Consider the following 13298-nt stretch of genomic DNA (forward strand, 5'->3'; position numbering starts at 1 on the left):
ACATAACGGGACACCCCGTTGTGGGAGGAAAGTCGGGTCCCTTGTTCGCCGAAACCGAGTCAACACCGTGACATGGATTACGTCCTCCATTATATACGGGAAGTCATTGATCACGAGCGAACCTGTCGTCGCGAGCTAGCTGTGACGGTCTGTGCGCTTCTAAAAATTCTCTGGAAGAGAACAAAAAATGCAAAAGCGTTTCACGATTTTATTCCTCTAGCCTTTAATTTATACTCTGCGACGATTGTACAAATTACAATGACATAAGGTTGACCCAAGCACCGTAGTATTTGCTATATGGCTTCGATAAACTTGCCAGCACGAAGCAGTCCTTTTGTGGTGACGACACCCTTAAGAGCTCCGTGGTCACACACAAAACAATGGTCGTATCGCAGCATCGTAAAGATCATGTGGAGATCATCCAGAGGCGTGTTACTCGAAATGGTCATGGCCATTGGTCGGATGATGCAGAAGTGCCCTTCAGTGACTTTTACGGTGGCATTTAGCTTTTCTGCCTTGTTCTTGTCCCAACCCTCATTTAAAAGCCCTAACATCTTTGAGTCGTCCATAAGAAATGGCACGGCACCATCTCCGGGCTGAATTTTCGTCGTTGACAATGCGTTATACGTAATATCAAACGATCCCATACCATTAAAGCCTCCTGTGTTGTTGACTTTCGCTACCGTAAGTTTGTCCTTTATGGTGGCCCACGACAGCAATGGCGTGTTGTTATGAGGATTTTCACCAAGATCTATATCGACGTCATCGAGGCTGTATTTTTCATAGTGATTTCTTACAAACCTTCGCAATTGGGAGCCGCTGACCACTCCAAGCAAAATCATTGTCGCCTCAGTATCAACGATTGGAATTTCGTGATGCGGCAGTCTTTGGAGCGCTAGTAGGATGCGAGCAATCGTCGTACGCTTCGTGATGAAAACCAAGCACGGCTCTGCTATGTCACTTGCCGTTGTATTCGATTCGAGGTCGACTAGAGGCATGAATGGCATCCCACTCACAATCAACAACGTGTCGTAGACAGATTTCTCTTTAAAAAGGTAAGAAACTGCCATTGCCGCAAGCGATGCACAAAATAGTGGAAACATCATCGACATTGCCGCAGTAATTTCTAGTGTGATGACCGCGACCGAGATTGCTCGTGTCGCTGCACTCCCAAATGCAGCAGCCCCAGCCAAAGCGTAGGTACCAGGATGCACATTCAGGCTCGGGAAAATAGTTGCGACCATTTCTCCAAACATGCGCCCGAATGCAGCCCCCGCAATAAACGTTGGCACCCAAATTCCAGTAGGAATTTTAAGGGTGATGCACAGCGGAAGAAGAAACATATATACCGCCGATAAAACGGAAAGTGCGTAGTACTTGGATATGACTTTCCAAGTCTCTGGGAGTTCATCGGTGAACAAAATAGCGAGGTCGTCCATTGAATTATTGTGGGCGTACCTCCCTGGCACAAAAGTGAGTACACCAGTTAAAACCGACACAACGAAAGGGTCCACCCATGTGACAAACACTCTTTTCCACGTCCGAGACGACTTTCGAAATTTGCTTCGGTTTTCAGCAATCTTACGTAAAAACCACATCATGGCAGTGCAAAGGAGACCTAGAATGGCACCAAGAGAAATATACAAGGGAATCTCCCAAATTGTATACGGGCTTGCAGGAAAGTGCGTCTTCAAGACCGCTTGCGTCGCGAGATTCGATTCACTATTTGCCAGCACGAGAGTTAAGCGAAGCATCACTGCTCCTGAGACAGCGCTAATGAACGCTTTAATGTAGTTGGACATAAGATAATACGTTGAAGTGACCTCCATGCTAAAGAGAACGCCTCCAATAGGCGAAGAAAATAACGACGACACGCCCACAGCACAGGCCGCAGCTAATAATTGTAGTCGACCGTTTAGGTGCACGCTAAACCCTTTGAAAATAGGAGTCTTGAGCAAGTGATGCGTAACGATCGACATTATGTGAACAAAAGCTCCCTCGGTGCCTACTATTAATCCTGCACCTACCGAGCACACCAAACCAGCAACTTTTGCGAGAAAGGTTGAAAAGTCGAAATACCCAGGCAAATACATCATGGGGTCGATCCCCGTAAGAATCGATTTCATTTGTGAGACCCCGGAGCCAGCAGCAACAGGTGAAAGTTGAGTAAAAAAGATTCCAAGACTTGAAAAAAAGACAGTATGAGCTGTCCAGACGGCAAGCTTTAATACGTAAGTCGTAGCCTCTCCTACAAGGTACTTTCTTAGATCACTAAGGTGAGTATAAAGCACTCGAATGCCGTAGGTCATGGGTCCTCCGATTACACCCAGCAAAATTAAAAAGGTTACAGCTTTTAACTGACGACGGTAATACAGCCGTTCACTCGGGTCACGGCTTCTCTCGCCTCCAAAGAGTGATTCGCCAGAAACTGATTTTCTACCGCCATACTTTCGAAATGACTCAAGCAAGTCAGACCCATCGCTGTCGCGGCGATCGGAGGATACATTGACGTACTCTTCTGAGATGTCGGTGGTCAATTCGTCTCTCAGCAGCTTGTCGATAGTGATTTTATCCCCGTTCTCGAGACCATGGTGACTGTAACGAGCGGCACGTTGCTGAAATTCGTGAAGGCTTCCAATGCGCCCCGTGCGGCGAGCATAAGCTGGTAGCATCGTGTCTATTGTCATAATCGTCGTGGCTGTGAAAATATCCTTAAACTAGTGCGTCAAACCACGATTGTTTGTTATTACACTTATTTCCAGCGATGCGACAACTTAGAGACACCTGCAATCGAAATACATACTAAGTGGCATGGCTTCGAATTATGTACGGATAAAAAATAATCTTGCAAGCTTCTTACTTCTGCCCAGATTGCTTAGAAGGACCCAAGAGAAAAATTGTGAATTTGGACATGTCGCGTATACCTCAATATTGTAACACAGTAATGTCAATAAAATAAAGCAAGCTTTTTTTTGATAATTGTAGAGGGCTAAATCTCACATTCTCTTATTCTGCAATTTTTAACACGTCAAATTCTTCTTGAAAGCATAATGTGTAACGGGGTTTCCGTATCATAAATATTGTAGCGGAGCTACCTCGCTCCTAAAGTCAGAGGAAGACTTTCAGACTCAGAGAGTCACTTAGTTCTATTGAACTAATGAGTTTAACAACTCAGGGAGTCGTACAAGCTATTAAAGCTTAAGGAATCCTAGATCAAGGGGGATTCAGGGTTCGTAGAAAACCAAGTGGCAACTAGTGCCCAAGAGGATATACCTTAGAAAGGCTTATATCTCTTACAGAACACTGCGCAAGCCTTAGGAAGGCACTTGACGCTTTAAGATCAAAAGGGGAACTGCACTTTATTCAATTATTTAATCTAAAACCTTGCCGTAGCAAAATTAAAAATAGATTTCGGCCGCCAGATTTATATCTGGCGGCGACAACATTTGTTACCCATACTAAATGGGATTTAAGTAATTAACTGTTTTAGAATAGATAAAAGGGTATTTTATCCATAAAGTAAATGTACCACAACAACGGCTCTCCAACCGATGTGTCCCCCGTTACACCCTCCCCCATCAGACTGTTGACACCGAGTGACAACATTAGCTTCATTTCTTCTTTGAGGTTGGAGTCTAAACAGCTAACCGTTCGGTTGTGTTTTTCTTTCCTTTGTCTCATGACAATCAAGCGTGAGTCACAGACTCTTAGCACCTTCCTCGACGATGAGGGAATAGTGGACTTCGAAAGTCATTCTTCATCAGAGGAGGAGGAGATAGAGCGTCATTCTTTCACGCCTTTGCCTCCGGATGAACGTCGTCGGGCCCCGAATCCGTTCTCAGAACGTGAAGCCGCTGATGTCTTAACTGCATTGAGCAGGACACAGGACCCTGAGTCCAGCATCATTACGAATCCGCTCGTTGAAGAGCAAGAGCGGGCAATCCTCATAGAGGAAAAGGCTCGTCGTCGAGCTGCCGAGATAGCGAAAGTTAAAGCTCATAGTGAATATAGATTCACTCCGCTTAGTGCGGACGAGCGTCTTAAAGAGATAGCGGGTCACAGCTTGGCCATCTGGGTCTCCGGTGACCCGGCGAAGATGCCTGAGGAGATCGCTGCTCGCGACGCTTCATGAGCAATACTTTACGCCAAATGTAGTTACGCGAAGTCAGTATCTGACGCGTTTACGTGATCAAGCCCGTGAGGTTTCGGTGACCTCCATGAGGAAAATTCCGATCGGTTTGTTTCCAAACGAAAGAAGGAGTCTCATTTGAGAACTATGTCCAACGGGCCCGCCGCCTTCGTAATATTTGGAATATCAGCGAGTCTGCGGATGCGGCGGATGTTCATTTGGAACGGAAGCTTCGCTTCGATTTCGCCAAGCTTAAGACCAAAGGCCAGTTACGTTCTGCATTTATCCCGCAAAACGATGAAAGGCCTAGCCAATATTTCAGTGCTTCGGTTGACCGTACAACCAAAGATTGAAGCCACACTGAGGCTATAGATCCACTTAATCCCACGTCTAGTGGTGGGAAGCGTCGTTTGACGCGAGTTGACCCTGAGCTTGGCGCTCAAAAACGTCAACGGCGTACGGGCAATCTTGCCGAAGAGGTACCTCAAACTTCCAAGAGTATTCAGAAGAGGAGTACCCTAGCCACTTCACCAGATAGGTTATTGACCATTATGACGACGCCGCTTTAAAAATTTCTCGACATGAAACTGAAGGTTCCCCCGCGCATCAAGTAGCGCGGGAGGGGGCCGAAATTTCGGCGGAAGCATTTGATGCTCTACGGCACGAGGTGCGACTTCTTCGTGAGGTCTTTGCTCGGGTTAAGAGCTCTTTTGAGGCGGTTCGGGACCGTCTTTTGACGCTGGAGCGTCAGCAGCCACGTTTAGAGGGCCAGCTGGACATCCTGGTGAGGATGCCGCAATCTGCGGTACGACCGCCTGTCTCGGCGCAAGCTCCTTTAAGTCCAAGTGGGAAGGGTCCCGATATGGCTTAAGCAAGCCAACGTAAAACACTGGGTGTGTACGCAGCTTGCTAGGAAGGTTTAGCGTATAAGCTAGGCCCTTCTTGGCCACGACCGTAAATGGCCCAATAAAGCGCGGGTGCAATTTGGTCTTGAAGACCGCGGAAACCAAGTTGGTAGGTAGATTTTAGCGTTTAGTAAAACTCGGTCTCCGACCATACAAGAATTAGTACAGCTTCTGCCTTTGGCTCTGCTATTTGTCTTGGCTATCAGCCATCGTATCCATTACATGTCTTAAGACACTTGATCGCGTCGCGAGAAGCTCGCTTACTTGTTTCCGAACGGTAACAGGGCTGATATCAGCAAGCCTATCGGCTAATTCACCCCCACCAAGCCCTGAGCCACGCAGTGGGACCGTTTACGGAACGCGTGGGTGGGTGAGACCGTTGACATAGAACTGAGTATAACCTGTAGAGGCATGTACAGCGTTATTTAACGCAAATTCTACCACTGGGAGCATTGAGCTCCAGCACTTTGGCGTCTATGCACACACACACTGCGTATAACGTCTTCAATGACGCGATTGACACGTTCAGTTTGACCATCGGTCTGCGGATGGTTCGCTATGGACATGTCCAATCTGGTGCCAAGCACTCGTAAAATTGATTTCCAGAATTTACCCGTGAAATGGGGAGTCGCGATCAAAGACAACTGCTACTGGCAAACAGTGTTGTCGAAACACGCGATCGACGGGGAACAGCCTTGCTGTATACATTCATCAGCAATGGTATCAGGCTCAGCAGCAAAGTGAGCCATTTTGCTCAATCGGTCAGCAAAAATCACTATGCCAGAGTTACCGGCCGAATCTTTCGGTATACAGAAAACAAAATCCATACTAATGGACTTTCAACACCCTATGGGTACGGGCGGACTTGCCAGTGGCGCAGCAGCATGCGCCGAGGATTTAACCCGTTGGCAAGTTTCGCATGTGCAAACGTATGTGCTGACCAATTTATAAAGTTTGGGCTATCAATAAATCTGGCTTACAGAGCCGTAGGTCTTTTCTCTACCGAGTTGACCACCAAGGACAGTATCGTGCACCTCATAGATGATTCCGTACTTCAAATCCTCATCATGAGGAACAACGACGCGCTGAGGATCCGCAGCGTCCGTGCGAAAAAGCAATAGGTCGTTATCGATAGGAAATCGATGTAACTTTGCACGCAAACATGCCGATAATTCAAAACCCGAGTCAGAGTTCTTTAGAGTTCGTAGCAGAGCTACACACTGTTCATCCTTGGCGTAAGCCGAACGAGTTAATTCAGTAATAGGCGACATGATAGTCGTTGAATGAGAGAGCTCATAATCCGGCCTGCGTGATAACGCATCGGCCTAAGCGTTTTGCTTGCCAGGCTTATAATTCACCTCGAAGTTGTTACTCAGCGAAAAAAGGATAGCCATCGGGCCATTATCTGTGAGAGATGGGGCGACTTAGTCGCCGTGCGTAATGACGCGTGATCTGTATATATCACAGACGGCTTAGAGCTGAGCAGATGAACTCTGAATTTTACGAGAGCATACTTCATGGCAACTAATTCTATGTCATGAAGTGAGAATTCTTCTCCGCAGCTTTTCGCTGTCTAGACTCGAACGCAATAACACGTTCACGCCCATAAAAACCTATTTGTAAAGAGCACTGCCAATGGCATAATCGGATGCGTCACAGACGACACTGAAAGGCCAATTTCGATTTGGCAGTGACAGGATCGGGGCATGGATAAGACTCTTCTTGACTGCTTGAAACCCATTATGCTCTGTGCTAGCCCAGCACCATTGTGTATCCATTTTAAGGAGATTAGATAATTGCCTAGCCATATCAGCGAAATTTTCGCTTTTTTGTGTAAACAATTGGCGAGACCCGACCACTTAGGCAAATCCTTTTAGTTTTTAGGAACCGGCCAATCTACTATGGCTTTTACTTTGAATTCGATTCGGCCAATCTACTATGGCTTTTGATCCGCTCTATGGCCTCGCTGCCCAATGAAGCACCCTAAAAAAGGATTTTTTCTGCACTAAAAATGCATTTAGATGCATTGGCATACAATTTGTTCGTGCGCATACACTCGAGCACTGCTCGCAAAGGTCTTAATAGTTTTCCATATCCAGCCGATTCTGCTCCGCACGACTATGGACAGAAAAAGTCATCAAAATAAGTATGTGCATAACCCCCCTCGATGAGGGCGAAACAGCTGCTTCACTAGACGATTAAATGTTGCCAGGGCATTGGAAAGCGCTTGTGGCATAATTAATCACTCTTATAGCATGCCGCTTGGGGTGCTAACCGCTGTAAGCGGGATGTCGCTAGCTCGCATGAGCAGTGACAGTAACCATCGACTAAGTCAAGTGCACTGTACGTTGTACATCCCTCCATATTGTTCTGATGAGCATCCTTTCTAGAAATGGGGGTTTGTGCTAGTATAGTGGCACCATTAAGCTTATTATATGCATGTACATTGCGCCATGTGTCGGTGTCGAATGGGAAGATTTGCTCGATTTGCTATATCGTACCATTCCCGCATCGTGCTTAGCACGAAAGAAAAATCGTCAATGACGTCACACTGTTCCCTTGGTATAGGCCATTGTCGTGACACAATATTTCTTCCCGGAACCAAGTCAATTTCATGACCGAAACCTCTATCCGGAGTTAAAACAGATGGTGGATTGGTTCATACCACATCTTGGAATTCCTTGATCAAGGAATAAAATATATCCGTAGGATCTTTAAGGACCAATGACCCACTCCGCGAACTTAGCGCAGCTTTTGTGTCATCCAGTGACCACCATCTCAGATAAGTCGCCAGCCATTAAGGCTCTGCTGCACTCATCGATAGACATTTCGTCTAGCTCTAAAAGTGTAACAAAGGGATTGCCGCAAAGCTAACTTCCCCCTCAATGTTACCGGTTACACCATTTACAAGTGTGTGTAATTGCTCACACGTATCACTTTGTGAGGGTATAACCGCTTCGTGTCCATCCTGTCTTGGAGTGGAGACAATGCGCCTCTTATGGCCGGGACATTCACGTCCCCGGATTTCCAGCCTGTATTGGTTCTATACAAGACATGGTGTCTAATTTGACATCCGACAAGGAGTTAGGTGACGCAACTTCCTTATCCAGCGAACATTTACGTGTCGCTTCACGTGCATTAGGAGGGTTTGACCCAAAATGCCTTGGCGAACCGCCAATAGTGTCACTATTGACACTCAGTATGGTGTCATCTCGGCCAACCATACTCGGTGGACTTAAACGTGCCACTCCACGTATCTCACGGATATTGCACTCTTGATGATTCGGCCTTAGGCCAACAATGCTTTCAGCATTCAGTGAATCGTTATTACAAGGAGTGTCACTCGACGGAGTACGTGCCGTTCCACTTAGATCTGGTGAGTCGGGCTCAGAATTAATGTTTTTAACATTCGAGTTTATTAGCTCAGACATGCCAATGTCTAAAACACTGACAGACTCATTCAATGATCCGCGCCAATAGCGCTTTTGTTGACTAGCAAGGGTGGGTTCATGACTCTCCAAAACATTGCTTGGAACATTGCGCGTGGCGCCTAAGGTCGGCGTGAACGCCATGAGCCATGGATCGATTGGGGTAAGACCTCCAATCGATCCATGGCTCATGGCGTTCACGCCAGGCTATATCCAAGGATGAGATCATATCTCGAATCCAAATCAAGGACGAGACAGCGTTCCATACTGTCAAAGTCCAGAAACTTCATACCAAAGTTCAATGGAATTTAAGGAACAGTGACACGAGTCCCTGTCGCTAAGCGAACAGTGATTGTATCACCTTCATGCACTTTAAGCGTGATGACTTCCCTTATTGGGGAAGACGTCGAGCATAATTGCAAGACGCTTGTGAGTCAATTAAAAATTGACAATGGCTTATCAAAGCCCATCATAGTCGCTTGGGCGACTAACAAGCCAGGCTTGTACTCTCGCCCCGTGCCATTACGCGCCGAGCCAATTGGGGCTAGGTCCTGTTTACTCTCACCTCCTAGAGGTTCAACAGAGCATAGGTCTTCCCCAGTAGGGCGCCCCGCACCTAGTGGGTATCGACGTTTTCCCGCACCGTACCAGATTTCTGGTTTAGGATGGAATTGGTGCTTTTTCGAGCTTTACGCGTATTGCATAGGGGACAGGCCGGACGTAAGAAAATGTTTCGTACTTCTGCACTAATAACATCTACGGATGTGCTAATGCTGTTCCACAGCTTGAAGTGCCTCTTATCCTTCCTCAACGAGGCTTAGATCCATGGGTTCTGGTCTATTATACGGTACCCATGTGCTCGAAGAGCTTGTTCGGTTAACAGGGCGTGCTAACACGAGCAGACTTAAAGTCGAATTCAGCGCGAAGCGCTAGGGCAACTGTCTCTTCGAAAGTAGCAGGATGAGATCGGAATAATTCCGTCCAGGCAACGCCCTCATTGAGACGCCCCCATAAAAATTTTTACAACAATCGCTTCTTGCACCGGGTCTTGATGCATAGGCTCAACTCCTGGACAAAGTCTTCTTGGGTTCGTTTAGCCTGTCGAGTCGCTAGGAGCCGTGCTCGCATGCGAAAAGCCTGATCAGGCGGTGCAGACATGCGCGTCATTTGCTGTTTCAGCGAATCTTATGAGGGCAAAGCGTCGTTTATGGACGTACTGCACGATAGTGCTCACTCCATGGCTCTACCTCCGAGTTTGGAAATGACCATAGCCACCTTTTGCCGTTCTGATAAGAACAAGGCGGAATCAATGGACATTTCCATCTGCTTCATCCAAAAAGGGGGATTTTCTCCCTCTTTTCCCTCAAATGTCTTCACATTGACAGCTAGAGGGCGAGCCTTCGGCTTTGAATCAGGTACAGAGATGTACCGGGTTGGCATAGATGCCGCTAAGTGATCTTGTACCTGGCCGATCAGGGAGGTATCATATCGCATGAAGGCTCAAGCCTTGCATGCAGGACCTCTGGTCCCTGGGAGATAATGAAATCCACATGTTCAAGCCCAAACAAAGCTTTGAGCTTGTCGTAAGCTGCGCGTTGCGCCCCTGAAAGTTCTGGAATCTCTATTTTTTCAGTGAAAAATTGTCTTGTGAAGCCTCAGGTGTAGAACGATTACGAGTACTACCAGGTGTAGCGGAGCTACCTCGCTCCCGAAGTCAGAGGAAAGCTTCTAGACTCAGAGACTCTCTTAGTGCTTCAGAGTTAATGGGTTAACAACTCAGTAGGTCGTACAAGCTATTGAAGCTTAAGGAATCCTAGTTTAAGGGATTTAGGGGTTCGTAGAACCAAGTGGCAACTAGTGCCCAAGAGGATATACCTTAGAAAGGCTTCTATCTCTTACAGATCAATGCGCAAGCCTTAGAAAGGCACTTAGCGCTATAAGATCAAAAGGCGAACTGCACTATATTTAATTATTTAATCTTACCTTAACTAAATTAAAAATAGATTTTGGCCGCCAGATTTATATCTGGCGGCTACAACATTTATTACCCATAATAAATGGTATTTAACTAATAAACTATTTTAGAATAGATAAAAGGGTATTTTACCCATAAAGTAAATGTACCACAACAACGGTTCTCCAACCGATGTGTGCCCGATTACAGTTAATTAAGTGTATATCAATTCAGCCAATCATCGCAAGACACGCTTGTGCGGTGCGCAGGTAGGCGCCATATATTTTTTATAATTAATTTAATACGTTCATTAATAGATAGAAGATCGTTACGTAGGAAACTAAATATGTTACTACAGCTTTACTTTTTCGCTAATTCTAACCCCTTCAATTACCTTTCGTAGCTAAAGCCCCTTAGCTACTTAGAAGCCTTCCTCTGTACCCTTGTGTACGTGAAGTTTCGAGGCACCTAACCTAAACTGTAATCAGTGCAAGTTAACTAGTGCTGATTATTACCAGTGAAGGGTGCCCCGTTACACCTGGTAGCACTTCGTAGACCTTTTAACGACCTACGCACCTTCCATCTAACATGGACATGTTAAATGATAGGGAGGAAGCTTTCCAGCCCCACAAGAAGGTTATCACGCAACGTGTAAAGGATTTACTCATTTGATGACCTTGAATGTGGTTCGATCGAACGAATGAGTTCGGACGTAGGCGGGCCAGCTGTTGGCGCCATTCTTTAAGAAAAGATGAACAGCATGCGGTTATAGCCGAGTTGATACATCACGAACTCGACGGGGCCCGAGAGAAAATAGCCTTGCTTCACCAGCAAGGCTCTCAACACGCGGAATTGTTGAGAGACCAGGGTGCTCAACAGTTAGATCTGTTAAGACAGCAGCATTTTCATGCTGCACAACGGTCAGAGTTTTGAAGACAGCAGCATATAAATGCTGCTAGCGGGCTGACGCTTCCACGTCGAACCGAAAGCTCAAAAATCGAAATTTCTAAGTTTAAGGCTGTTGAAGGCGACTCCCTTTCAAGATGGTTCGTCGAATTAGACGACGCCATCGAAGCTCGCCGTATCAGTGATGATGCGACATAAGTGAAATTTGGCATGTCCAACTTAGCCGGAGATGCCAAATCTTAGGTTTAGGACTCAAGCTTCACGACCTATTAATTTTTGGGTCGTATGAGGTATTTAAGACCCGGCTCAGGCAAACATTTGAGCCGCCACGTGCCGAATTCAGGGATCGAGTGGAGCTCCTGTATTTAAAGCAGGGCAAGCGTGACCTTCACGCTTATGCCCAACATACACGATACCTGGTCAGTTGTATCGTGAATCATCCAATTGATGAACACACAGGTTACTGTGTCATCAAGGGTCTTGCAGGCGGTCTTGTCAAGATGCACCTGTTCCAGCTCGAATTTGAGACGCTTGACCAAGCGATCTCTGTTGCAGAACAAGAGGACTTCAGTCTGAAACAGGCTTTCGTCCACTCGGGTGCCTATCGTCCAACGAGACGACAAGAAAACGAGGGTCCAAAGCCCATGGATCTCCGGTATGTTGAGAGCGAGAAATCTCGCTCTTAAAGTTACAAACAATTACAGAAATGTAAACGTCGTCAAAAGACGGCCACTACGCATATGAGTGGTGTGCCTTACGGCAAGTGCCTAAAAACACTGAGCGAAAAGACCGACCTCTCGCTCGGAACAGCCGAGTACGCGGATTTGACCCTGTTACGAAATCGCAACGGCGAGGCGGGTCATCATAAAACGGTCGGGGTCAGTAGGTGCGGAGCGCCCTACTGATCTGGCAACGTCATGGAATTTGCAGGTCTTTTGACGAAGTTGCTCCTTACACACAAATTTTGTGTGTATCTGCCCCAGGTAATTAGGTTAACCTCATCACCCTTATAATGGAAGTGTCAAATTAGTTGCCACTAAGGTCCCTAGCCGATTATGGGGCGCTAAAAAGTTTGCAGACTCAAATTTATTGATCGCGATATCCCTCCAACAAGGATGACAGTGCACCTAGCAACTGGCGCATCTGTAACGGTAAAGAAACGTGTAGTTGGTGTTCAATACACGTTAAAGAGTAAACAGTCCGATGATGATTCCATCGTACTAGATTTGGATGATGTCATCCTTGGATTGCCATGGCTCAGAAAGTACGAGCCATGTATAAACTGGCAGCATCAAGCCGTGACGATGCCTGCCTTTTCGTTCGTCCGATCGTCATCTAATGAACGTCTTGGAGCGTCCACAAACGTGTGGATGTCCTACGAGTGAGTGCGATGGCCTCACTTGCGGGTCGGTCGTTAGCATGACTGCAGAAGACCTCAGTGTGAATACCCTAAACATTGTAGAGTTAGATCCCGACGGCTGTGCACAAGCACAGGCAGCGTCGATGTTCGACCACTCGAAAAAGTTGAGTGGTACAAAACAAAAAGACTTGCTTGAAAAGTAAATTCCAAGAAAATTTATAACGCCAGTCTATAAGAGACAGTGCGAAAGTCCTAGATCGACGGGAGATTCGATCGTAGACGATCTCGCTGTGGTAGCGCAACCACAATTAGAGGCAGTTGGGGAGGATACTCCCCAAATAATGTTTGTGGGTCCCCGGAAACCTGTGGTCAAAGGTTCCCAGTACCATTGGAAATAAGTTCCAAAGAGGAAAGTGAGACAATAAATGTCTTAGTAAACAATGGATTAAATGTAGGCGCTTATACACTTGATATGATAGCGCCTCCGAAGTTAACTTTGGAGATAACTCAATTGCCAACGCTAGAACCGAAACGGTTCTTGCGTGATCTGCATAGTGGCAAAGCCAAGCAGATCTGCGTACTTGTCACAGATGACAACTACGTGGCCGATGTTCGG

At 46.5% G+C, this 13298-nt stretch overlaps 1 protein-coding gene across 1 annotated transcript; it reads right to left on the reverse strand.

The window, feature by feature from the left end:
- Positions 1-293: 293 nt before the first annotated feature.
- CCR75_003592 (uncharacterized protein) lies at positions 294-2687 on the reverse strand (the record flags this gene model as incomplete). The annotated part of the gene is made up of 1 exon (XM_067961686.1): positions 294-2687. The coding sequence occupies one exon, from the start codon at positions 2685-2687 to the stop codon at positions 294-296; it is 2394 nt and encodes a 797-aa protein (XP_067817913.1).
- Positions 2688-13298: the final 10611 nt, after the last annotated feature.

Source organism: Bremia lactucae, linkage group LG6 (genome assembly GCF_004359215.1).
Source record: "Bremia lactucae strain SF5 linkage group LG6, whole genome shotgun sequence".
Taxonomy (NCBI): Eukaryota; Oomycota; class Peronosporomycetes; order Peronosporales; family Peronosporaceae; genus Bremia; species Bremia lactucae.